At 46.6% G+C, this 26,705-nt stretch overlaps 1 protein-coding gene across 2 annotated transcripts; it reads right to left on the bottom strand.

Moving 5' to 3' along the window:
• Window positions 1–107: 107 nt before the first annotated feature.
• On the bottom strand, window positions 108–26,705 carry ADAR (adenosine deaminase RNA specific). 2 transcript variants are annotated; one of them, XM_032154425.2, is made up of 15 exons: window positions 26,465–26,705; window positions 19,669–21,107; window positions 17,167–17,350; window positions 16,610–16,758; window positions 15,905–16,049; window positions 15,587–15,777; window positions 8,295–8,442; window positions 7,777–7,948; window positions 7,389–7,482; window positions 6,568–6,690; window positions 6,143–6,276; window positions 4,204–4,386; window positions 3,776–3,888; window positions 3,223–3,350; window positions 108–3,049 (listed from the first exon to the last, which is right to left on the bottom strand). In XM_032154425.2, the coding sequence occupies exons 1-15, from the start codon at window positions 26,477–26,479 to the stop codon at window positions 2,812–2,814; spliced, it is 3,456 nt and encodes a 1,151-aa protein (XP_032010316.1). In that variant the 5' UTR covers window positions 26,480–26,705; the 3' UTR covers window positions 108–2,811. The 2 variants fall into 2 exon arrangements, with proteins under 2 accessions (XP_032010316.1, XP_032010315.1); XM_032154424.2 differs by having other exon boundaries at window positions 8,217–8,442; window positions 26,465–26,701.

Here is a 26,705-nt window from a genome sequence, read left to right as displayed (position 1 = left end):
CATGTCAGATGCCATTGGTGCTGTTAATCGGAAACCCCAGGGCCACAGGTCCCTTTGTTCCCATTTTCACCTCCCCCAAGAAACCAGGACTTAAAACTTTCTAAGAATTCAGATTCTTGTTTTTTTTTATTTATGAGGAATGTATATTGTTAAGTCACTGTTATCAAGGGACACATAAAAGCGGAATCATAAAACTGGACTGCAGCCATCATCACAGTACCCAAGTCTATGCTTGGGGTCTTCCTGACTCTGCTCTTGGAGTAACAACTAAGACTCCAAAAAACCAACAAAGTCCCTTCAATGTGAGTAAAGGAAACAGCTTCAAGCACTGACAATTTTTACAAGCGAGTATTCAAGGAATGCACAGTAGCCACAGTTCAGACAAATCAACTACAAAAATCATTAAAAAGAAGAGTAGGGAGGGGCACTGCTTATTAAAAACAAAAGACTGGACAAAGAAAGTGAAGGTAACAGTGAGCAGAAGCTCTGCCTCCTCTGTCCTGTGTGACTCAGAGGGGCATGGGGGCGCGGGGGTGTGCGATCTGACACGGCTCATTTCCAGCAGATGCGTGGAATTCAAGGATGCCTCGCTCTCTTCCTACAACAGAAACTGAATACTACAGGCTTGCTAGATAAGATCTCGGGGGTGAGTGGGGGTTCTGATCTTGTGAGAGCCTGTGTTCCCAGTTATAAGAAGAGGCAGCTGGCCAGAGCTCTGCTGGAGAATCTAATGCCCAAGATGGACCAGAGAGGCCAAACAACCCGAGGACTCAGCAGGTGACAATCCTGTAGCCTGAAGAGGAGAGGGGCTGTGCTGCCTTCTGATGCTGAGAACCACAGACCTCTCTGCCCTGGATGTGGGTGCCAAGACTGATTTACTGTGCCCCCAGCAGACCCACAGCCAGGGAGCAGGCCTCTTCCACCCCAGGAGACAGGCGCCATTTCCCTACCAGTTCCTTGGGATGCTTTGGTGTTCTGCAAAGGAATCCTTAGTCTATTTTTAGAATTTGCATTTTCTTATTTTGGTCAATTTTTGGTCAAAAGTACAGAGAGTATAGAATAAAAGCAAAGATGTGAATGTCTCTACCAGACAGAGGGTGACCTAGTCAGCAGTTTGGAGGGAAATCATCTGAGGGTGCTGGCTCAGCACGTTCCCAGATGAAGGTCTGTCATCTAAAGGTGAGAGGCAGGCTCAGGTCCTGAAGGTCACAGAGCCTCAGTAGTCCTCCTGAGTGTGCCTAGCTGACTGTTATCGAGGGACACGTAAAAGCAGAATCACAAAACTGGACTGCAGCCATCACCACGGCATCAAGTCTATGCTTGGGCTCTTCCCCGCTCTGCTCTTGGAGTCCTGACCAACACTCTAAAAGCCAACAAAGTCCCTTCAACGTGAGTAAAGGAAATAGTTTCAAGCATTGACAATTTTTACGAGCGACTATTCAAAGAATGCACAGAAGCCAGAGAGCCAGACTCCACAGAGAGGCCACAAAGGCTCTGAACACACGAGTCAATGTTCATGGAGGTGTAGACAAAGGATTCCACCTCACAGAGTTTGAAGACAACCTGCCCTTTCACCCACAACTACTGCTTTCTATGTCAACCCTATAAAGATCAGGTCTCCGCCCTGCCCACGAGCCTACTTCTGAAGCCATCTCGAAAAATGAAAGCACTTGGATAAATGGAAAAGTATGACTGAATTTTAAATCTGCTCAATTATAGGTTACCTGTAGCAGTTAAGAATCAACATCTATGGCATTCTTTAAAATACTCCTAATTTACATATGACTTAGTCAACTTCCCTTGGTGTCACTGTCATGAGAGATTTTATGCTGGGTGGAACAGTGACGTAAGCCAACAGGATTTTTTGCCCTTATTCTTGCTAAGTCATGATTATCTGAGCAGAGATGATTTTCTACCCTCTAGGATTTGTCCTGGATTTTTTCCTGCCAGTTGGCTAGGGTGTACGCCCAGCATTGCCGGGGAAAATTCCTAGGAATGCTTTAGGAGAAGAGGCAGCTGGAAGCTTGGCAATATTCCAAGGCATGCCCGTGCTCCCTGGGAAGTGCTCTGTGTCATCCTGCCAGGTGAAACCTCTCTTATTGCTTGAGCAACTCCCTTAACCCAGTCTGGCTGGTTCTAGACTTCCCTGCTGCCAGGGAAAGGGATACACTTCCAGGGAAGCAGCTTGCCTTGCCTTGCCCGCCCTGCGGCTGGCTGGAGTGCAGGATGGGAGGATGGCTGGGCATTATCTGCAGGCTCCAATCACACTTCCGTGGCACTGGGAACTGCAGTTTTCAACTACTACCCTTACAAATGTTTCACCAAATCCTTTAAGTTCACCTCTTTGCCCTCTGAGGGGGAAAAGGAGAAATTCTGATCACAAGGAAAGAATCTCAGAAGGGAAAGAGGCGAAGTAGAGGGGTCTGCATAATCCACAAATGAAATTATCAGTCCCTGACATGGAGGTCAGTGTAGCAAACACAAAGGGAAAGGAAATGGAAAAAAATCAAAACAAAACTTTTAAGAGGAAATGGACCGCCGGTGCTCAGTGACTATGTATGCTTTGGGTAGAAAGAAAAGAACTTCTTAGGTTTCTGACTCTTCACCTGGGGGAAAAATGGGGGGCCTGGCCAGACCTTGCCTAGCAATCCCAAAGAAAGCAGGATAAATGGGAACCCAAAGTTTTCAGTATCACCAATTATGGCTTAAAAAGAAAAAAAAAATCCCCTGACCATGTGATGAGGAATGCTACGACCTACCTCTCTCTCATCCTAGTATGACACACCCGAATCCATCTGTCACTAGAGCATACTATACTGGGCAGAGATAAAAGTTCTTTTCCTCCTGGGGTTTGCTAATCCAGTTCCCATAGCCCATATCCTTCAGGCCTTTTTTGAAGTAGTTCTTGGCCGTCTCGTAGTCACGGGCAGCTTTCTTGGCCTCACCATAGGACAGTCTCAGTAGATCCCTGCGGTAACGGAAGGAGCAGAGCTTCTTAAATAGAAGAAAAATGTTCTTTTTGGAGACCCGGGACAATTCATTCCGTGGCCTAGAGAAACAAAAGCACTCATTATTCACCTGGGACCTGTAAGATGAGGAGCTCACAGTGGAGACACTGTGGGAGGGGAGGCGGCTCTCAAGCCCTGAGACTGCAGAGGTATGATGCACCCGTGCAAGTCAGGGCAGAGGCTTGGTCCTCACTGCGCTCTCCTGTCTCCTTACCCATCCACAGTGCCTCTGGTACCGTCCAGGATCTCCAGGTCATACCCATCAGCCAGACACCAGTTGACGCTTGTCTCCTTGGTCTTCCCGGATTGCCTTTTGGAATCATATACGCTGACTCTGCCAACCTAGGAATCCCAGAAGCAACGGGAGAAAGATGGAAACCTTTCAGGAATAAGATTCTGAAGCAGGGACTCAAGACTCATAGGAGAGAGGAAGTGTGGGGTCATGATCTTTCCTATGTACTTAGGGTTCTGTTTGGCTAAGACTGAGCACACTCTAGACATACTAACTCCACCTCGATTCAGATTAATTCTAGACTAAGAGAAGAAAAGCCCTTGGCATCCAAAAGGAAGAAAGTTTAAGTTCTTGGGACACCAACCAATGTTGGTGGTGGGCCACTGTGGGCAATGTTCCCCCGGGGGCAATGTTCCAATGTGGGTTACCACTGTGAGCAATGTTCCCCTTGCCCACAGTGTACATTTTTCCTCTGTTTACATGACTGCTTGAAAAGGAGGAAAATGTCAGGGAAAATAGAAGGGGATTATGGCACCTTGGGGTGGTTGACAATAAAGGGATGTCGTAGTCCATCCTCAAATGCACTCCCATCTCTTGTCACACGACAGCAAATAGCACGGGTCAGATGCCCTTGGCTGAAAAGGTAACCTGAGTACAAAAAAGAGAAATGTATATACCTGTGTTTGCACCAAATGCTGTTAAGAGGCAGAGGCATGTGGGGATTTTGGAGGTACAAGATACGGTTGTCAAGAAAGAGAAACAGTTGCCTTGTTAGGAAGCACCTTCTGACTGGGGCTACCAGGATCTTCCTACCACAGCAGACTGGACACTCAATCAATTACTGAGGAGTGACTCATGCTCACTTTGATAGGGGAGACAAAACACCTGGCAACAAAGCATGCAGTTTGGGATCTGGGCACAAGAAGGACAGACCAGTTCCAGATCCCAAGGCAGGCCCCTTACCCAATGTGACAGATTTCAGATAAATGGGCTGCAGGAAGTGGGTCAACAGTGCCCCTTGCAGGCCCAGCACATTCCAGCGTAGGATTTTGTCACTACAGGACATGGTACGGAGTCTCTCCCCGAGCCGAATGCCATCCCACGTAGGCACAATGTCACTGGATTCCACAGGGATTGTGCCTTCTCCTGTGTGAGAGACTTGGGTCAGACCCACAGGCGCCAATGGACCAAACCACTCCCTGGCGTGGTTTCTATCCTCCTTAAGCTTGGGCCACAGGCTACATTCATTCATTCTTCACATATTTCACAGCCCCTGCTATGCTTGGTGCTGGGAAAGAACGGTGAGCAAAACCAAGTAAGATCCTTGTCCTCCTAAAACATCTATGGTGGTGAGGAGATTGAAAGGGGAGAGAATAGACACTAAACCAGTAGCCAGTATATACGGAAGAATTCCAAATGCTGACAGTGCTCTGAAGGCTCTGAGGGAGCTATGACAGAGGACCACAGGGGACACCTCCTGGGACAGCAGCAGCAGGGGAGCCCAGACATGGAGGAGGACAGCTGGAGTAAGAGTGTTTCAGGCACACAGGACAAAAGCAAAGGCCCCAAGGCAGCCAGCGGATTGGCTGTTCGGGGGCCTGACAGAGAGCCAGTGTGGACAGAGCATATGCGAGGGATGGGGAAAGTGGCATGAGAGGAGGCCGGGTGATCACAGCAGGTTTTGCTTGTATATGCGGTGCAGTGGGAAACCACTATAGGGTTTAAAAAAAGCAAAACAAAACAAAAAAAACGCTTTACTGAGATACAGTTCATATGCCATACAGTTCACCCATTTAAAGCATACAATTCAGTCATTTTTAGTATATTCACAGAGTTCTGCAACTGTCACCACAGTCAATTTTAGAACATTTCATCGCTCCAAAAAGAAACCTTCTACCCATTGGTGCAGTCACTCCTCATCTCTCCAACTCTCCCACTCCTGGCCCTGACAACCACTAATCTACTTTCTGTCTCTATGGATTTGTCTATTCTGGACATTTCATATAAATGGAATCATACAACGTGTGATCTTTTGTGACTGGCTTTTTTCATTTGGCATCAAGTTTTCAAGTGCATCCATATTGTAAGAATGTATCAGCACTTCACTTCTTTTTATGGCCAAAATAATATTCAATTTATGGATATATTTGATGTTTTATTTATGAATCCATCAGCTGATGGACGTCTGGGTTGTTTCCACTTTTTTGGCTCTTGTGAGTAATGCTGCCATGAACATTCACATATTAGTTTCCATGTGGACACGGATCTCCATCTCTCTGGAGCATATACCTAGGAGTGGAGCACTGGCTCCATGGTAACTGTGTCTATACTTTAGGGTATTTAGCAGGGTTTCAGGACCACCATGGTGACTGCTGACGTGGCCTGAACGCAATGGAGTGGATGCGAAGAGACAGTAAGGAGACAGGAGAGGACAGGAGAGAAGGAGCCAGTGGACAAGGCAGAGTCAACTGCCAGCTAGACAGGAGGGGACCCCGGCACTTGGCACCCTCATCTGTCAACTCCGCAGGGCTTGGTTGGGCTGCACTCTTCATTTCCTCCCTCCTTTCTCGAGGTGATCCTATGCATTCTCGTGGCCGTGAAGACCCTATAGGGGGATGACTCCCATATTTCTATTTCCAGCCAAGCTCCCTCCTCTGAGTTCCACATGGAAACCCCCACCTCCTATTTGACTTGGGGATCTCCCAGGTCTCCCAAACTAACACATTCAAAAGAGAACCTTGATCTTACCACACAGCTCCCTGACCCAGGTCTTCCCTTTCCTGTAAACAGCACCTCTGTGCCCAGTGACTAATGGTAAAATCCTAGCAGCCTTGCAGAGACTTGGGGTCCCGGGACCTTGCAGAACCTTTTGCGGAAAGGAGGGGGGGCATATATCACTCACCATTCTCCACCTTGGTGCGGAGCTTTCCTTGTTTGGGATTCTCGAAGACAGGGTAGTGGCGGGAGTCTGTGCTTTCCATAGCACGGTCGCTGCAGGACTTGTCAAAGAGGGCGCCATCTCCACAAGGAGCAGTGCTGAAAAACAGGGGTGGCTGTTAAAACTCACCTGTGGGAAATCTGCAATTTCGTGGGGCTCCAAAACAGTCAGATGTGACAGAAGCAAGGGATGTTTTCTAAGGCCTACCATGGGAGACGAGGTGGATAGCAGTACACGTGGGTCATTCTACACCTGAATATGGACCTCAAACCCACAGTGGAGTGTGGCTTATTGTATGAGGTCCGATTTACAGGCCAGGAGAGCATTCGGATACCCAATTCTAACAGCCTGGCAGGGCCCGCCCTGGCAGCAACAGGAACTGTACAGACCTGATATAGAGATGGAACGACACAGTCTTTTTTATTTGGAGCTTTTCTCCTCCCTTAGCAGGTTCAAATATACTATCCTTCGCAGTCTGGGGGTTGTATTTCATTAATTCACTGTAGAGAAACCTACAAAAAGAAAGTCTGGTTAGGAAGGCAGGTTCAATTCTGGGAAAAGCAGTTGCTTCTATAATCTGACCTCCAAATGAGCAAGTAAGGAAAAGCCTCAATGTTGCAGACCTTTCACAGTTTCTTAGGTGGAAATTCTCCAGGGGAGACCCCAGCATTTCATAAAGCATACTTAGCCTTTTGGGTCTCCTTCATTTCTGCTGAGGGCTCCTCGCTATGGCGGCTACAGGGATTCTAGGGCAGAGCAAACTGATTCAAGGACTACAGGAAGCTGTTGCTCCTTTCCAAGTCTCTCCCTTCATAAATTAAAGAAAAGGTGAGCTAGAGGAGAAAGCTGGCAGGGCATCAAGGTTGTGTAGGTCCTCAAACGGAAATGGAAAGCTGCCTCATCCCCAAGGCCCTGACGACTAAAAGGTCATTTTGTGTTTTTAGAAAAGAACATGAAGCAGCAGAGTTAGCAGAAAAAAGGACAGCATTTAAAAACAGGCTGAGTAGTGGGAAGCAGCTCAGGTCACAGAGGGGATGGATTCCATCAGACAGGTTCAAATGGACAGATGAAAAAAAAGCAAAGGCTGCCACTACCACATCATGACCCATCTGTCTGAGGGGGATTCAGAGGCCATGTCGGAGCCATGTGGGGCAGGGAATTGGAGCTCTCCACAGCCGGGCAGCCAGGCCACAGCTCTGATCTCACTCACCTGATGAAGCCTCTCCGGGAGATTATTTCTGCATGGCAGTCATTGACAGTTTCTCCCTTTAGGCTGAGAGAATCTCCTTTCACACAGCGATTCCCTAGGAAGGTGTTTAAAACAGAAATAGAATAATGGAAGGAAATCGATGGCAAACAGGATGAAGGCTATTTGTTCTGAAAGCTTCAAGGCAGAAACAGCCTCAATTTCTCAGATCCTAGACTCCCATATTCTCTCCTCTAAGAACTAAGAACTCATTCCTCACTCTGAATTGACTGCAGCTAAAATGAAGTCTCTTCTCCCTGTCTTGGACTTGCATGCATGGACTCCAGGGGAGGATGAGAGGGACCCACTTTCAGGCGCCACGGGAGGCGGCATGTCTCAGAGCCTCACTCACCTGTTCCCAAGCTGACGACGACACCCATGTCCTCAGAGTCTTTTTTCATAATGATGGCGGCCAGAATCTTGCGGCCGAGCAAGGAGGGCTGGAAGCTGTTAGTCAGGGTGTTGAAGCACCGGTGGCTCAGCATGGCTATCTGGTCATGGAAGGTGCTGCCAGTGAGAGGGAGCTGTGGGGAAAGGAGGCTGTGTCAGCACCACAAAGCTGAGGCTGTGTCCACCATATTCACCGTGGGCAGGGAGATCAAGCTCTACTTGTCGTGTGAGTCATCTTTTCCTTCTTACATCTAGTGTCCCAGTTATGTGCTCTCTTGAGGCTAAGAGTAAAGCCTAGGAATAACTCGCATGACAGCAAGAGCCACCTCCATTTAGAGAGGAGTTAGGACCCCCCCCCCCGCCCCCCGCAAACAAAAAGACACCAAAAGTAGACGTCTTAACTGTCTTTGGCTGTGCTTCTGGGGACCTTGAGAGGAGGAGCATAGTTCTTCTGAGACTGGCCCCTGTCACTGGGGTTACCTCTGTGAAACCCATGCGTTCTGCCTTCTCGTTCTCCCCAATCAAGACACGGAGAGCCGCATCTGCTGCTTCCTGCTTGCCTTGCTTCTTGCTGTGTGCGCAGACGGCTGGGAACCAGCGACCCCCAACTTTTGCTTGGTAAACGAACCTTTGGGATGAGAAGCAGAGGATGAAGACAAGTGCCAGACCCTGACAGTTGTTCCAAGGAAGGGTTAGTTTTGCTGAAGATGTGGCCAGTCTTGCAAACATATGGACCCGTCAAACAGAAGCTGTTTCTAAGGCAGCATTTCCTAGTTTTGGTCATTCATGAATCACCACATGATTTGTGCCAGATCCAGGTATTACTTGGACTATTACTTAATATTTTTCTCTAAATTGACTTCTTAGAGCCAGCCACTGTGGCTCACACCTGTAATCCCAGCAACTCGAGGAGCTAAGGTGGGAGATCACTTGAGGCCAGGAGTTCAAGACCAGCCTGGGCAACATAGTAATCCCCCAGGCAACATAGCAAGACCCCTGTCTCTTAAAAAAAAAAAAAAAATTTAGCTGGGCACGGTGGTGTGTGCCTATAGTCTCAGGTACTTGGGAGGCTGGGGTGAGAGGATCACTTGAGCCCTGGAGGTCAAGGCTGCAGTGAGCTATGACCATATCACTGCACTCCAGCCTGGGCAAGACAGCAAGATCCCCATCTCTAAAATAAATAAACAGACTCTTTAAAAATGTAAATATCCATAATACTAGGTATGAAAAAAGAGATAAAAATGTAAACACACTGAAATAGGAAACTTTCTTTCACTACTGTAAATGGAAAACCAGTATCACTTGCCACATATTGAAGGTGGCTGTAAAACAGAATATGATAAAATCATGTTATAAAGTTCTGACTAGATACTGTTACCTGCAAAGGCTCTGAGCCTGTCCTTACTATAAAGGAAGATTATGAAGTATGAGGAAGGCTTAACGAAATGCTCGCACCAACTTGGACTCTCTTCTTAAGCAGAAATGAGAAGGGACTACCTTTCTCCCCACGAGTCACTGTTACTTCATACACTGTCTGATTTTTAAAGTGCCCAACTCCATTCCCTCATTTACTTCCTATTAGCTCAAGGGACTTGACCTGGAGAGGTCATTAGGTCAACGTTGGCCTTAGGCCAGGACCCAAGCTTTGCTGGGAGTTATTTTTTGACTCCTGGCAGGCTTGAGCTAACTCTGGGGTAAGGAATGGATCTTGGGCCCATGAGCTGTGCTGACAATAAAGTGCCCAAGTGGAGCAGGGAGGTGGCTTCCACCGCTCCGGCTGGGAATATCCAAACACAGAGAGAAGAGCATGGTGGAGCAAAACAGCTTGGAAATGTACCAGACAAGGCATCAAGAATCCTAGCTTTCAACCAGATCCTAATCTACTGGCTGAGAACTCAGCTTTGGATACTCTAACTGCATACAACAGAGGCTTCAGTTTCAAGACTTAGCAGCTCGGGCAGTAAAAGGAATCAACGTTTATGTTCAACCACATGGAGTTTCTCACTGTTCCTTGATGATCCGAAGCAAATGAATGCCTTCACTCCTTTCTTTGCCCATGCTGGCAGGCTTGTGCAGGCCAGTGGGCTTAAGTTCAGAATGAGAGGGACAGTGGCATGAAAAGAAGATGGTGAAGGCGGTCAGGAGGGACAGACTGTGTAGTATCTTTACCTCAGGGATCCAGGAGAATTTCATAACTGCCCTATGTGTTTGAAAAGAATATTATGTGCAAAGTTTTATATTGGTATGATATATTTACATATATGATAAAGTTTGTTAATTATGCAATTAGAATCCTTTAGAGCTGTGCTATCCAATATGGTAGCCATTAGCCACATGGGGCTACTGAATTTAAGTTAATTACAATGCAATTAATAATTCAGTGCCTCAGCACACTAGCCACAATTCGAGTGCTCAATAACCACATGTGGCTAGTGATTGGCCTTTTTAGTGAAATGAGCTCAAGTGAAGACAATGAGTATGAATAACTCTTTTGAGAAGTTTGGCTGTAACAGAAGCAAAGAAATGAGATGGTACCTGCAGGGAGACATGGGGTAGAGGGAAGGTTTTTAAAAGATGGTCATGGGCATGTTTCAAGGCTGGTGGGAATGATCTAGATGGAGCAGCTGCAGACAAGGAGAGAGGAGACGACCAAAGCAATAAAGTCTTAGAGCAGATGAGAGGGATGGGATCCAGGACACCGGGATAGGAGGAGGGATGCGTCCTTCCCTCTTGCTGGTACAGATGGAGGTAGGGGGTAGTTTGGTAATGGGAAGATGAGGTATTTCTTGTATGCTTATTGCTATTTTTTCAATTAAGTGTGAAGTAACGTAGTTTAAAGTGAGCAACAGGGGTATGGGTGGAAATCTGAAGAAAGAGGCAAAGGTCTGAAATGGTTCTCTCAGCAGAGGAAAGAAAATTAAGAAGAAAAATGCTGGGAAAGGGACAAGAGTGTGGGGAGAGGGAAAGTCACAGTCCTTTATTAAAAACCTTCAATGGCTCTCCACTGCTTCTGTGGTAAAAGCACTAACGTGACTAACAAGGCAGGCCCTGGTGGGCCACCTTGATCAACTCTCTAATCTCCTCTAGTGCCAGCCCTCCCTCATGCTCTCTGCTCCACCCATAAGTGCCTCCTCTCAGCCTCTTTGCCAGCTCTGCTCTTCTCCCACCACAGGATTTAACAGTGCCCTTTGCCTAGAACCCTCAGTCTTTCTCTCTTCATCATCCTTAAAGTCTCACCTCAGGCAGTACTTCTTGGGGAAGCCCTTCCCCCTCTCCTTACTAAGTCAAACTGTGCTATAATTGATTCTCACTGCAACTCCAGCCCTTTGGAATACTTATCAAATATGAGATCTTACATTTCTTTAGGTGACTATTGGTTAATGTTTGGTTCCTGTTCTAAAAAAAATAGAAGATACTCCATAAATAAGTGTTGAGTAAATAAAGTAGAAAGATCAGTTAGGAGGCTATTGTGACAGTCTAGATGAGACAGTGGCTTGGATTAGAGTGCTGATGCCGGACGTGGAAAGAAGAGGAAGGGATTTGGGATAGAAATTCTAAGTATAACCAATAGGACTTAAGGATGAGTTGACGAAGGAGGTAAAGGAGATAGAGGAAAAGATGATCCTCAGGTTTCTGACTTGAGCCACTGGGTAGACAGTGGTATCACTTACTGAGCTGGGAAAGACTTGGGGGAAATGAAGTGAAGGGGGCAAAACCCAAGAGTTCTGCTTTGGACATGTCATATTAGGGATGTTCATCCAAACAGAGGTGACAAGTAAGCAACTAGATGGAGGCATCTGGAGCTCCGAGTGGTCTCCAGCATTTAGATATTAAAAGTCATGGCTGTCGCGGTGGTTCATGCCTGTAATCCCAGCACTTTGGGAGACCGAGGCGGGTGGATCATCTTAGGTCAGGAGTTCAAGACCAGCCAACATGGTGAAACCCCGTCTCTACTAAGAATACAAAAATTAGTCAGATGTGGTGGCAGATGCCTGTAATCCCAGCTACTCAAGGAGCTGAGGCAAGAGAATTGTTTGAACTCAGGAGGCGGAGGTTGCAGTGAGCTGAGACTGCGCCACTGCACTCCAGCCTGGGCGACAGAGTGAGACTCTATCTCTAAAAAAAAAAAAAAAAAAAAAAAAAAGAAGTCATAAAATTAGTTAATGTCACCAACAAGAGTAGACAGAAAGGAAAAAAAGACCCAGCATAATCCACATTAAGAAGGAACTAGAGTATATTATTGTACGAGACAGTTAATAAACGTAGTTACTCAATTAGCATTTCCCCTCTCTATGCAACCTTCCTCAGCTCCCCGGCAGACACTGGCAGCAGTGTCCTCTGTGTCCCCACAGCACTCTGCATTCACCTCCGATGGCACATTTCAATACTGTTATGGCTATATGTCTGCCACACACTCAGGGGCAGCAATTTTTCGTATCTTCCATCTAGTTCATAGTAAGTTCTTACATTCTCAATGAATGGCTGACTTGAAGTCCTAGAAAGGATTTCATAGAAGATTTCACAGAAGAGAAAGAGGAAATGAACTGAACCTATCATCTGAAGGACTGTGCTTGAAGATAAGGAGGTGCTTATTGAGAGTGAAGGATATGAATTAGTAGAAGAGCAGATGGAGGGAGACTGGCCCCTCCTTTTCCAGATGGCTTAAACAGTGGGCAGATGTGTGTTCTAAATTGGGTCATGTTGGGCAAAGGGCTACTTTAAAAAATTACGTTAAAAGTTCTTACATATCCATAAAGAGTAACAATCTGAAAGAAAACTGGAAAAGGACAAGAACAGGTGGTTCACAGAAAAGGAAATGCAAATAACACATAAATATGAATAAGTGAAATGCCATTACTTCTAATTTTTTTTTTTTTTTTTTTTTTGAGACGGAGTCTCACTCCATCACCCAGGCTGGAGTGCCGTGGCACAATCTCAGGTCACTGCAACTTCCGCCTCCTGGGTTCAAGTAATTCTCCTGCTCAGCCTCCGGAGTAGCTGGCATACAGGGGCATACCACCATGCTCAGCTATTTTTTGTATTTTTAGTAGAGATGGGGTTTTACTATGTTGGCCAGGCTGGTCTCAAACTCCTGAGCTCACATGATCCACCCACCTAGGCCTCCCAAAGTGCTGGGATTATAGGCATAAGTCACTGTGCCCGGCTGACATTACTTCTATTAAGGAGAGACAAATTTAAAGTAATAAGATAGCATTTTTATAAGCTTTTTTCCTTAATGACTTTAAAATGGACAAAGTGGATGCCAAACATGTGAAAATTCAAACAGTTAAGAGTGTACAATAAAAGTGTCCCTCCTTCCCCAGAAGCAAACACGTTGCCAGTTTTTTCGATCCTTCAACAAAATATTCTAGCCATATACAGACAATCTTCACCTCTCCCCTCACTTTATACTTTGCTTTTCCACTTTGTGATAGACCTTAGAGATTAACAAAACATGCCTGTTGCACGGCAAGAGTGATGCCATCTTGATGCAAAACCACCATGACCACCAATATTTGACTCCCGCATCCCAAGGTGTTGGGTAGCATAAATAATTCCACACAAAGATGTCTACCAAGCCTCCCTACCAGCTAGTGCTTATAAATTTCATAAGAAAGTATAAGGTGTGACCAGCTGCATGTTTAACCAAAAAAGCCTCTATAGAAAGCATACTTTCTGGAGGGTAAGTGCAGGGATCCACCGTCTTGCAGCCACCCAAGACATCATTTCTGTTCCTAAGTCCCTATTAAATGTTTATCTCTGAGAAACTGAATTTGTCAGCTTCTATTCAATGAAATACTATGCAGCTATGCAAGAAGTCTGGTAAGTAAAGGAGTCAACGTATAAAACAGAAGATATATTTGTTTAAAAAGACAAAAGGGAAAATGTGCTATTATGCACAGCAATTTCTAGAAGGACTCAAGAAACTGGTATACTCATGTACTGCGTAACAGTGTTTTGTTCAATGACAAATCACACGACAGGAGTCCCGTAAGATTATGATGGAGCTGAAAAATTCTTATCACCAAGCGCAGGGGTCTGTAACCTGTTAGGAACCTGGGCACACAGCAAGAGGTGAGTGGCGAGCAAGCAAGCATTCTGGTCCGAGCTCCGCCTCCTGTCGGATCAGCAGCAGCATGAGATTCTCATAGGAGTGTGAACTCGACTGTGAACTGTGCATGCGAGGGATCTAGGCTGCACGCTCCTTATGTGTTTACTATATTTTTTATCATTATTTCAGAGTATACTCCTTCTACTTCTAGAAAAATAAGTAACTAAAAAAAGCCTCAGGCAGGTATTCCAGAAAGCACTGTTACCATAGGAGGTGACGGCCCCCATGCATGTTATTGCCCCTGAACACCTTATAGTGGGACAAGACGTGGAGGTGGAAGACAGTGATACTGAGGATCCCGACCCTGTGTAGGCCTAGGCTAACGGCTAATGTATTTCATCTTAGCTTTCAACAAAAAAGTTTAAAAGTTAAAAAAAAAAAAAATTCAAAAACAGAAAAAAGGCTATAGAATTAAGGATATAAACAAAGGAAATATTTTTGGATAGCTGTATAACATGTTTGTGTTTTAAGCTAAATATTATTACAAAAGAAACAAAAAATAAAAAAGTTAATAATGAAGTAAAAAATAAAAATAAAGTAAAAAAGTTACAGTAAGCTAAGGTTAATTTATTAAAGAAAAATATTTTAAATAAGTGTAGTTAGCCTAAGGGAACAGTGTTTACAAAGCCTACACTAGTGTACAGTCATATCCTAGGCCCTCACATTCACTCTCCACTCACTGGCTGACTCATCCACAGCAACTTCTAGTCCTGCAAGCTCCATTCATGGCAGGCGCCCTATACAGGTGTAGTGTTTTTTTATCCTTTATGCTGTCTTTTTACTGTATCTTTTCGCTGTTTAGATAGACACCAATACTTACCAGTGTGTTGCAGCTGCCCACAGTATTCACTACAGTTACATGCTGTACAGGTTTGTAGCCTAGGAGCAACCGGCCATACCATACAGCCTGTACGTGTGTAGAGCTCATACCATCTAGGTTTATGTAAATACACTCTGATGTTCTCACAACAACAAAACCATGTTTCTCAGACCGCATCCCCGTTGCTAATGCAGGGCTATAGTAGTATATGGGTCTGGGGAGGGAAACTAGAAGTCTGAGATGGAAATGAGACTTTTCATTGAAATGACTTTTTCCATCAGCTTGAATAATTTTTTCAAGACGCAGTCTTGCTCTGTTGCTCAGGCTGGAGTGCAGTGGCACGATCTCAGCTCACTGCAACCTCCGCCTCCCAGGTTCAAGCAATTCTCCTGTCTCAGCCTCCCGAGTAGCTGGGATTACAGGCACCTGCCGCCATGCCCAGCTAATTTTTGTATTTTTAGTAGAGACAGGGTTTCACCATATGGTCAGGCTGCTCTTGAACTCCTGACCTCAGGTAATCTACCTGCCTCAACTTCCCAAAGTGCTGGGATTACAGGCGTGAGCCACCACGTCTGGCCTGAATGATTTAATATACCTATACATTTCTTTAAAAATTAAAACTAGTCAAAAAATTAAAAAGGATCACGCTTACTGGAAGAGTGACTGCATTCACTCTTGGCAGGTCTATTGTCTTTTAAGAGGAAGTGGAGACAGGGCTGGACTTGTTTCCCTCAACTCGCCCCTTCTGTCCTACACAGCTAAAGCACACCCTTGTTTTCCCTGGGTTACAGACCATCCCCAACTGGTGACATATGCATTAGCCAGGACTAGGACACTCACTTGGGCTCGTGAGGAGGTCCGGACTGGTCGACCAACTTGAATTCAGCAGCAAAGCCATGGGAGCGGGCATACTCCAAAAGGCCACCCACAGGGTTGGTGTTCAGGTATCTCACAAGCTCGCCAATCTTCCTGACCTTGTTGGGCATCATGGATTCCAAGTTATCAAGTGACTCTGAGATCATATCTTCGGGCTAAAGGAGAATCCATCAAACAGAGGAGCCGTAAACACTTCAGGAAATGTTGAGGGAGTCACTAGCAATCTTAAACCACTCAGTTGCTAAAAACGACCTGTATCTTTTGAGTAGGAAAACGCCCTACCTGGTTATCAGAAGCCATGGAGTTGGTCGCCTCCCCATGCAGGGCCTTCATGGCTTCCTCTGCGGCCATCTGCTTTGCCACTTTCTTGCTGGGGGCACTCACACTGGGGAAAGTTTGGGCTCCCACTGCAACACAGTATTGGAACCTGACAGGAGATGAAGCAAGTAGAAGGATTAAAATGGTTTTGACTGAGGAGCCTGACCTAGCCTCTGCCAGGCTGCCATCCTCCACTACTGGTAATTTCCTTGAACACATCACCTCTGTGCAGTCACATCTCATGCAGTCACTTCTGCCTTGAACAGCCAGTGTCTCTTAGCCTGGCTGACCCCTTTCAACATTTAAGCATCAACCTAGTTTCACCTCTTCCAGGAACACTTCTCTTGAACACGTGAGTCTACAGACCCACAGGCAGAGAGCTTCTCAGGTCCTGTACCTTTCTGTCCCACCAACAGTGAGTGACCTCCAAGCCGTGAACCTCCCTAGTGCTTATAGAGGAGATAGAGGGTGGGCCAGGAATTCCCTTTGAATTCCTAATCCCTAATTGTCTGCCTCACAAGCAGCAACCAGGCCCTCAGAGCCCTCCTTTCCCCATTTTGAAACAGGAGAAATTGGTCAATCTGCCATCCCTGAGGAAGCAAGGAAGAAAATGTGTCTCTTTTTCTTTCTGAGAAAACCTCAGCTGGACAGAGGACACGTGGGACATACTTGGGCTCATGGGCAGGGCCTTCTTTGGACAAGAGACGGAATTCGCAGGAGTTCCCCAATTTGTGCATACACTCGAGCAATGTGGTGACAGGGCTCTTCCCAGAAAAGAAGGATGTGGCTGAAGGGGTGGGGATCTGGGACTCTGCGGTCTAGAGAAAATGAGAGACAAGAAGAAAACAAAACTAAGAAAACACTGGTTAGTCCATCACAGAAGAGGGGATGGGGATGGGGGACTTTCTTCCCACCAACTAACTGTCAAGGGGTTGGCTTCCCAAAGTTAAAGGGGCTGCTGGAGCTCTCATTCTGCATCTTCCAAGAGAGGAGATTGGCCTCAATAACCTTTCAGGTCTCTTTCAAGTCCGAAATTCTGTAAATCCAATTATGTTGGGACAGGAGCAGAGAGAGGAGCTGGGTATGAGATAGGGTAGAGGGAAGAGTGGGAAGCTGACTCTGAGACGGTGTCAGTTGTTTGGGCTGGGATTGCTTCAAGGGAGTCAGTTACAATCCAGACACTGACAGGGAACTGATATCCTCCCAGATGGCAGGAGGACACCTACCTTCTCTGATTCTTTCTCTGTGGAATAGTGGGATGATTCTTCTGATTTTCCACTGTCCTTGGCTTTGGCTTCCTCTAGCAGAATTGTCATGGCTTTCATAGCTGCATCCTGCTTGGCCACTTTCTTGCTTCCAGCTTCAGCTGGGGGAAACTCTCGGCCATTGATGACAACCTGGAATTTAAATCTTGACGGAAAGTGATTAGATGTGTGAACAGGAGTCTAGGTCATTCCTTCTGCCTTCTCCAAAGAGACCTTCAACCTGGAATTTTCTGCTACGCTAAAGAGCTTTTCACTTGTGGAGGAGATGAAGGGTAGGCCAAGGAACTCCTTCCTACTCCTTAAGGCTCAGTCTGTCCTTTCTTTTTGTAAACAAAGCAGCCAGTGACTCTTTCCCCATAGCTCAGTGAAGCAAACATAGGCACAGATGATAGGAAACTAGCTCAGGGGAAACCCACTATCTCTTAACAATGAATTAAGATAAAACCCACACACACAAAAATGATGAGCCAAAAATCGCCATTATAGTCTTGTGAGCAACCAAAAGACCTTCATTCTAAAGCAATTGTGGTAGACTGGCCTCTTCAAGGGAGGGTCCTAAAAGATAGTGAAGGCTTCTTATAACCCAGTCTCACACTCCCCACTACCTAGGGGGATCAGGCATCTGCCACTTATCAGTGGCCTGCTTTTGTCCCTAGACCTATATCACTCTAGTTTGTTATGAGTCATTCTATAGCAACATTTGTCTCAAGCTATTTTCTACATAACAAGGAATTTCCCCTTGTTATGTAGAAAATAAAAAAGCATTTGTTCTAGGCCTCCGGACTTAGCCTAGGCTCCGCTTTGTTCAAGCTTTCAAATGTGGTGAGTTCTTTGCTCAGTCTGGGATCTCATTTAGAAAAGTAGGTCAAATTTCTTATTTCCTAGGTCTTCTGATGTATTTGAACATGGCACCAATGTTTCTTATAGTGTGAGCCCAAAGAATGATTAACCACAAAATCCACTGCTTTCCTCCAACTCTGAGGAGGAGGGATGGAGGCAAAAGAGAATGACGGCCATCCAGTCTCTACCCCAAACAATCCAGCTCTGGCCTTGCCAGCTTTTGGACAGACACAACCCCTTTTCTTAACAGCTCTCCTGAAATGCCAAATTGGTGTCTTGAAGACAGTCAAGACAAGGAATAAGGGCCCTAGCCAGGAATCTACACCCCTAGAAACCAGGCTAGGAAAACATAAAGGTCAGTGGAATTCTCCCCCATCCTACTGGCTCTTTCCTTGGCTGCAGCTGCAGCCACTCAACTTCAGTGGTTTTGCTGTTACGCCCTTCAGCAGCTCCTGTTTTCCTCGATCTGTCCAGTGGCCTATTAGGACCTACAGTGCAGGGCCTGACCAGCTATCTGAGTGAGGTAATCGCTGACTTCACAGCTCAGGAGTGGCAGCAAGTGCTAGCCTACCCATCTGTGCAGAGGAGGTGTATAAAATTAGAACCACCACCTTCAATAGGCAGGCAGGCAGGCAGCCGTGCACGCGCTCCTCCATCCTTTTCCCCCAGGAGCTATGTAGAGGGGGGATTGTGGACTTGCTGCTGCTTAGCAGCACAACCCACCCCCACTCTGTGTATGCAGTCTGCCCCAACCCACCTGCTCCTGTACCTCTCTCAGAAACAGCTTAGGGAGGAGGGGAAGGCCTACAGAAGGGAATTAAGTCTTCATTACCTCTGGCCTTAGGAGGCAGGCATGACATTGATGCATGGAGATCAATCATGTTTTTCTTTTTTCTTTTTCCGAGATGGAGTCTCACTCTGTCGCCCAGGCTGGAGTGCAGTGGCGCCATCTCGGCTCACTACAACCCCCACCTCCTGGGTTCAAGTGATTCTCCTGCCTCAGCCTCCCAAGTAGCTGGGATTACAGGCAAGCACCACCACCCCGGGCTAATTTTTGTATTTTTAGTAGAGATGGGGTTTCACCATGTTGGCCAGGCTGGTCTCGAACTCCTGACCTCCTTATCTGCCTGCCTCAGCCTCCCAAAGTGCTGGGATTACAGTCGTAAGCCACCACCCCGGCCCCCAAGACCAATCATTTCTTTTTTTTTTTTTTGAGATGGAGTCTCGCTCTGTGGCCCAGGCTGGAGTGCAGTGGTGCAATCTCAGCTCACTGCAACCTCTGCCTCCTGGGTTCAAGTGATTCTCCTGTCTCAGCCTCCTGAGTAGCTGGGACTACAGGCGCACGCCACCACGCCCAGCTAATTTTTGTATTTTTAGTAGAGACAGGGTTTTTCACCATGTTGGCCAGGCTGGTCTCAAACTCCTGACCTTGTGATATGTCTGCCTCGGCCTCAAAAAGTGCTGGAGAAAGGGCCAATCAAGGGGGATTTAGCTAAAAGGCAGAAGGGAAGGAGGAAAAGATAGGCACCACCAAACAGCACTGCTCACAAATCAGCCAAGACTGCGTCAGGAGCAAGAGCACCTGACCCCAACCCTAGGTACAGTTCCTGGGTGGTCTCTTACCGAGGTTCATGGGGTGGTCCACTCTGCTCTATCATGTTGAACTCACAGGTTTGACTAGCGAACTGGGCATATTCTAACAGCCCACTGATGGGGTTCTTCAGCTGGCACTCTGTCAGTTTCTTGTAGGGTGAACACCGTGGCAAGCCATGACTGTAGAAGGAGGGCATCTCCATGATGGCTCGAAACTCACCTGGTGCTGCACGGATACTATTCAAGTCATCTGGGATGTCATCTGTGGCCCACTGGCCATTTTCAAAGTCAACATACCCTGCTTTTGAGGGGCCATTGTTATGAACAGGTGGTTTCAGTCTTACTGGTTCTGGTCTGGCCTCTTGCCTGTTTTCTAACTTTATGACAGGTTCCTGCCCATTCTCCACTTTTTCTGTGGTTACCATGTTATTTGAGGCATTTGATGTGGGTATATTACAGGTGAGGAACTCTGCGTTTCTTTTGGTCTCAGGGATTGCAGCTGGAGTGGTTTCAGGAACACTGTTCGTATTTCTCTTGATTTGCATCCTCTCTCGCTTCTTGTCTGTCAAATGCCATATGGGAGGGGTTGTCCCTTGTCTATAGACATCCCCCTGCCTTTCCATGTCAATTAGCACGGCATTTATATCTCGGGCCTTGGTGAGGCCTATATTTTTGGCCAAATTCAGGGCAGACGAGTCAGACACATTGAAGAGATAGTCGCAGATTTTCTCCTTGATCTCAGCCATGTCAAAAAACTCAAGAGGATCTTCCAAGGCAGATGTGGAGTTGCTGTCTTCAGGTTCCAAACCTGGGTCTGAGTTTGGGGATCCTTGGCTATGACCGTCTGGTCTTACCACTCCGCTGTGCTGGTTCCAAGCCTGAGTGGAGACCGTGATTTTCCACAAAGGGGGTGTTCCTGCCTCTTTCTGCAGCTTGCCCTTCTTTGCCAGGGAGTATAAAACTCGATTGATTTCTTTCTTCGGAGCCCCAAGTTTCCCAGACAGATCATGTGCTGTGGTGGCCTTCCCTTCCCCAAGCTCTTCCAGGAACTTTAAGATCCTTTGTTCCTGATCTTGGTTGATACTCAGTTCCTGGAAATGTGAGGAAAGGCAATCAACACCTCTCTGTGGCAGACTCCTGCCACGTGGTGAAGGAGGCTGGAACCCTCTCTGGAGCCCCTGACTTCCAAGATGCACGCTCCTGGGGACACCCCTGATGTCCACTTGCCTGCCTCTGGTACTAGAGGCAAGTAGTACTGGAAACCTTGGCTGGAGTCCTGGGAGGGAAGGTGGCAGTGACGGTGTCTGCTTTACAATCACCGGCGCTTCTGGGAGCTGCCCCTTGAGAAACTCTATTTGCTTAAGCAGGAAACTATTGGGGGAAGATCCCGGCCCAGGCTGCTGGTATCTGAACTTTCTGTGCTCATAGCCTTGAAATGGATGGGGGTAGTATCCGTTGAGGGAATACCCCTGCAGAATAAGACAGTGGAAAAGAAAATGAATTAGGGCTGCAGTGGTGAACTTGTGGAGGCCCCTCCCTTTGCTGCCTGTGGAACAGCCCTTGATGGGCTGAGAAGGCAATTGAGCCATGGGCTTATGACTTGTCTAGGGTGACTTGCCTACCTCCTAAATCCTGCCTAGGGGCCTGCCAACAGGAACACAGAGAGAGGGGGGCAGGAGGCAAAGCACGCAGAACTTCCAGGAGTACAGAGGTTCTGAGGCCTCAGCACAGCCTCTCCAGCAACCTAACTTACTTTTCCCTTTGACAGAATTTAAGGGAGTTGAGAAGGAAATTTTCTAGTTACCAAAACAATTACCCCTTTAAAATCAGAACACAAATAAATGTTATTTTGTTTTGAAAACAAAAACAGAATAACCTGAAATAACCAGAACAATCACATGAAATAACAATAACCAAGGGAGATGGGACTAGGGAGGGGACGAGATGACCTCTCCTTGAGTCAGGCTCACCAGTGCACAGCCAGTGCACCCCCTGCCCACCTGTCTCTAAGATCTATCGTTTAGATGACTATGACAAAAGAAGAAATGTGATTGGATGAAGCTGAACCCCAGTCCTCCAAGGCTGTAACAGCGCAGTAACAAAAACAATCTCCAGGTGGGAAAAGGCCACGGGACCTCAGAGTCATCTCTGTGGCTCTTCACTGCCATCCCAGGAGGATCAGAATTTGGTTTTCAGGGAGCTGGAGGGTTTCCTGATAAAAATGGCACACTGTCCTCACTCTTCAGTGTGGTAACCAGGCTCAGAAGGGATGCCAGAGACTTTTGCCCAAACCACCCAGGCTCTCCTGGATGTGTGGAGCTGGCAGCATCTGCTCCTCACCACCTCAGACCAGTCCTACCTTCCCTAGCTACCTCCCCATAGCTGCTTCCACCGCACATTCTTCTGAACCCTGACAGACAAGGCACAAGCAACCCCATGTTCTCATATGCACATTTACCAAACACCGAGCACCTGTGACCCCTTTCCCCACCCACCCACCTGCAAACCAGTACTATCTTCTCCCCAGGGCTGTTCACTGGAGGGTGATGGAGCCAGGAAGTACTTATAAGCCTGGGGGTATCAGTAAACACCTTGCTTCCTTTCCCTGGGGCTTGCAGACTGGGAGGAGGGATTCTGGCAACATTTGCTCACACTCACCACCCCCTCCTCAGACTCTCCTGATGGCTGCACAGGTAGAGTTGGGACCCTTTCTTCCATAACTCTAGCCTTCTACTCTTCCACATCCTGACACACTTAGGGGATTTCAGCATTCTTGTCAATCACTCTCATGGTGTCCTGGCTACAAGGATACTTAACCCAGTGATCTCCATCCCTACCTTTCTGCCACACAACTGGCTTGTCTAGCTACTCCTTCAATCTCACTATGACTCTAACCTAGGCCATCACACCAAGACCTCAAATCCTGCAACTCCTTTCCAGTGGCTGACAAACTTTTTCTATAAAGGGCCAGATAGCTCTGCCACTGTAGCGCAAAAACAGCCTCACACAACATGCAAAACTTTATTTACAATTCATTTACCATGAAGCTTTATTTATAAAAACAGGTAGTTTGTACCTGTGGGCCATAGTTTCTTGACTCCTGCTCTTTTCTGATGGTGACTTCCCTGTGTTTCTACAACTTCACTCCTTACTCTGGTGGAACCTGCTCCTCGCATGACCCCGGTGAAGCTGCCAGTCAGCCACCCTGATTCTTCCCCACTCTGACTTCACACACCTCCTCACCCCACCTGGATCTCATGGTCAGTTCCCTTCTCCACCCAAGGCCCACTGTCCCCCTTTTCTTCTTCAAAGCTTCCCAACGGTACTGGAGAAGGACCCTGACTTGTGCTAACAGGGTCCATAAAAATTCCTTCTCTTGAATCTCAGTTGGGTCTTCACTGTGTGGTGGTCAACTGTGTTTAACAAACATGCCTTAGTTCACTGTGGATTGAGCACTCTTCTTTTAAAAAATCCTCCTCCCAGGGTTTGGTGACACAGCACCAAAGGTCTTTCACCTCTTTTTTCTTCTTTGCCGCTTTTTCCCACCCCTTATAATTTTTTAATAGCTACTGTATTAACGGATCCACCCTTTATATAAACAGTCTCCAAGGTTTTAAGGACCTCTTCTTCTTTAATAAGTTATTTCCTAGGTTGCTTTAATCACTGCCCCAACCTAAACTAGCCCTCTGAAGCAAGAGCACTCAAATCTATGTCCAGCCACTACCTTGTGTGGGAGCTTAAGATCTGAATTTCCAACTATGACGACAGTCTGTCCACTTCAATACCCTGCCATAACTCAAACAGCACATATTCTGAACCAAATTAATAGTTCCCTCAAACTCAGCTCCTTCTCCTGTATTTCTTATTGCTAATGGCATCACTCTCCTCCTAGCCTATTAAGGCTAGAAACCTGAGTCATCTTTGCTGCCTGCCTCCTGGCCTCATCTCCTGGATCTAATCAGGTAGTTGCCAAGTCCTGCCTTGTCTGCCACCTCTGTACTGTCTCTTAAATGTGTTTTCTTCCAGTTCCAGCCCCTCATTACCTCTTACTGGGCCACTGCAAAGGCCTCTAATCTTTCTATCTCTCTACATGCCAATCCAGGTGGCACATCTCCCTCCACAGCCACCTATCACAACTCTGACCCTTCCCTTATAGAGCTCCTTAAATGCCACTTGCTTCAGGAGACTCCTGACTCCCACCTTCTTCAGCCCTTGGGGTTTCCTCTCCTTGAGCTTCTCCCACTCAGCACCTGTTAAACCATTTACTTTACTTTGTATCAGAGCTACTGGATTTTTTTTTTATGGCACACACAGATTGCAGTGTCTGAAAGGTAATTAACATTAGGTGTCCTATAAGTTATACTCAACTCTCCACTCTCAATATTCCCAACACAGTATTGATGAGGGGCTTCAGTTGATTCCATGGTGAGCTCTTGGGGGTCAAGGACTATGCTTCAATCATCTCAACCTCCCTAGCACTTGGCACTAAGTTGATTCTCAACAAACATTTGTTGAATGAATGACTGCATGAACAAGACACCGCTATGCAAGCAATCATTTCCTTCTTGTTCCTCTTGCTGCACCCTCACGCCCACCATATTGCTAGGGACAGAGGCAAATGTGTGTACAGAGTGCTGGCTCCCGGAGCTGAATTATGGGACTTAGGGGTTCTCCTATTAGCTCTTTGAGTGACCTTAGGAAAGAAAATTGTGTTTCAAAGTGGCTAAAGTCAGTTAAAAGCTAAATGTTTTTTAAACTGCTACTCTTGGCCCAAATCTAGAAAATATTTTAATGTCTGTCTATAGAAGAATTAAATTATGATACATTCATTCTATGGAATAGTACTCACACGGTTATTTTTATTTTTTATTTATTTATTTATTTTTTGAGACGGAGTCTCGCTCTGTTGCCAAGCTGGAGTGCGGTGGCATGATCTCGGCTCACTGCAGTCAGGCTGGAGTGCAGTGTGATCTCAGCTCACTGCAATCTCCGCCTCCCGGGTTCAAGTGATTCTCCTGCCTCAGCCTCCAGAGTAGCTGGGATTACAGGCGCACGCCACCACACCCAGCTAATTTTTGTATTTTTAGTAGAGATGGGGTTTCACCATGCTGGCCAGGATGGTCTCCATCTCCTGATCCGCCCTCCTCGGCCTCCCAAAGTGCTGGGATTACAGGCATGAGCTACCACGCCTGGCCAGTTATTTTATTTTTTTAAAATGTGTCATATCTATTTGTATTCACCTGGGGATAATTTAGGAATCATATAATGTTAAATAAAACAAAAAGTTGTAGAATAATATGTACATTATAATTTTTTTTCCCTAAAGAGAAAATCCATGAATGTGTATGTGTATGCACAATGGAATGAACACAGAGAAAAGAAAGGAGATGTAAGTTTGCTACAGGATATCTTAGGGCAGTAGGGTTACAGGGAGAAGAGGAGATTATTAATTTTTCTTTTTGCCCCCCTTAAATCCCCTAAAAACCAAGCCACCGTTGAGTACAGCCATTTGGAAAGCTACTGAATAGAAGAGCAAGAAAGTGAGCAAGCAACTCATAGTGATCCTTTCTAAATCTCTCAGCATCACCTCTATGCAAATTACATAACAACTCATTTAACATTCATTGCCCCCCAGATTTCACGTTAATCTGGTCTCACATATTTAGGATCAAGAGATAAGCACTACCCCCTTTGCCTTTACCACACAGGTTCCACAGTGCAATACACTGACACCTGTGCAGAAATGCTTTTCCTTCAAGTCAGGCGTCCTTAATCCTTTCAAAGGAGTGCTTTAAAAAAAAACAAATATATATATATATATATATAAACAAAATTGAGGTATATAATTTAGATACAGTAAAATTTATCCTTTTAAGTGTATAAATCTGAGTTTCGACAATCGCCACCACAATCAAGATATAGAACATTTCTATTTCCCTAAAAAGTTTTTTCATACCACTCAACAATCAATTTCTTCCGCGATACCCAGTCCCTGGCACCCACGGATCCACTTTCCATCCCTATAACTGTTTTTTTTTTTTTCCAGAATGTCATATAAATGGACTCATACAGTATGCAGTCTTTTGAGTCTGGCTTCTCGTGCTTAGCATAACGCACTTGTGAGTCACCCGTGTTGTTACTTGTAACAGTATTTCCTCTTCACTACTAAGCAGTATCCCATTATGTGGATGTATTTCAGTTTATCTATTAACCTGCTGAAGGACATTGTTTTTCCAGTTTTTAGCTACAATTTATAAAGTGGTTAACAAGCTTTCTCCTACAGCTTAAGGGCCATTTTTAACTCCCAGAAGGCCTTCAGGAGGTGGATAAGGTGCGCTGAGGATAGTGTGCGCTGCTCAAAGTCCGAACGTTGTTCAAGTGGGGCTTAAGCGGGGGTAGGGGGTTCACAAGGGGCCCTGGCAGAAAGGCAGACGAGATGTCTGCCTTGACATGGGCTCAGGCCTTCCTACCCAGACGGGGGCGCATTTTCCCCCAAGCCCTCTTCACGCACTGCTCCATTGTGCAGAATTAATGAGCAGGATACAAATTCACAAATTCCTAAACCAGCAATGCTGCTTGGCAAGAACGAACACACACACACACAGAGACACACACACACACACACACACACACACACACACACTCACAAGACGCACAAATTCCTAAACCAGCAATGCTGCTTGGCAAGACCACACACACAAACACACACACACACTCTAACACTCACAAGACGCACACGCTACGCACTCCACACAAAGCCTGTGAGGTTGAAAACGAGCCCAGACGGCGGCGAAGGTCCAGGGCCGGCCCGGCCGGCCCGGCTTACCTGCCGCGGGTTCATGGCGCCCGCGAGGCATTGCCCGACCCGACCCGCCGGCGGCACGACCCTGGCCCAACCGCTGGGCCGCGCCAGCCCCTCGAGGCCCCCACGCCCCCGCTGCTCCGCACTGGAAGTGGCCCCGGGGCGTCTGCACGGGAAACTCCGCAGGTCTGCGCGCTGGGCCCAAGATGGCTCCGGTTCAATTTCGCTTTCGTTTCCTCGGAAAGCCTTCCCCTCCGGAAAGTTT

The sequence above is a fragment of the Hylobates moloch genome, unplaced genomic scaffold, assembly GCF_009828535.3.
Source record: "Hylobates moloch isolate HMO894 unplaced genomic scaffold, HMol_V3 SCAFFOLD_5, whole genome shotgun sequence".
NCBI classification, from domain to species: Eukaryota; Metazoa; Chordata; class Mammalia; order Primates; family Hylobatidae; genus Hylobates; species Hylobates moloch.
This window is presented reverse-complemented; position numbering and strand designations above follow the sequence as displayed.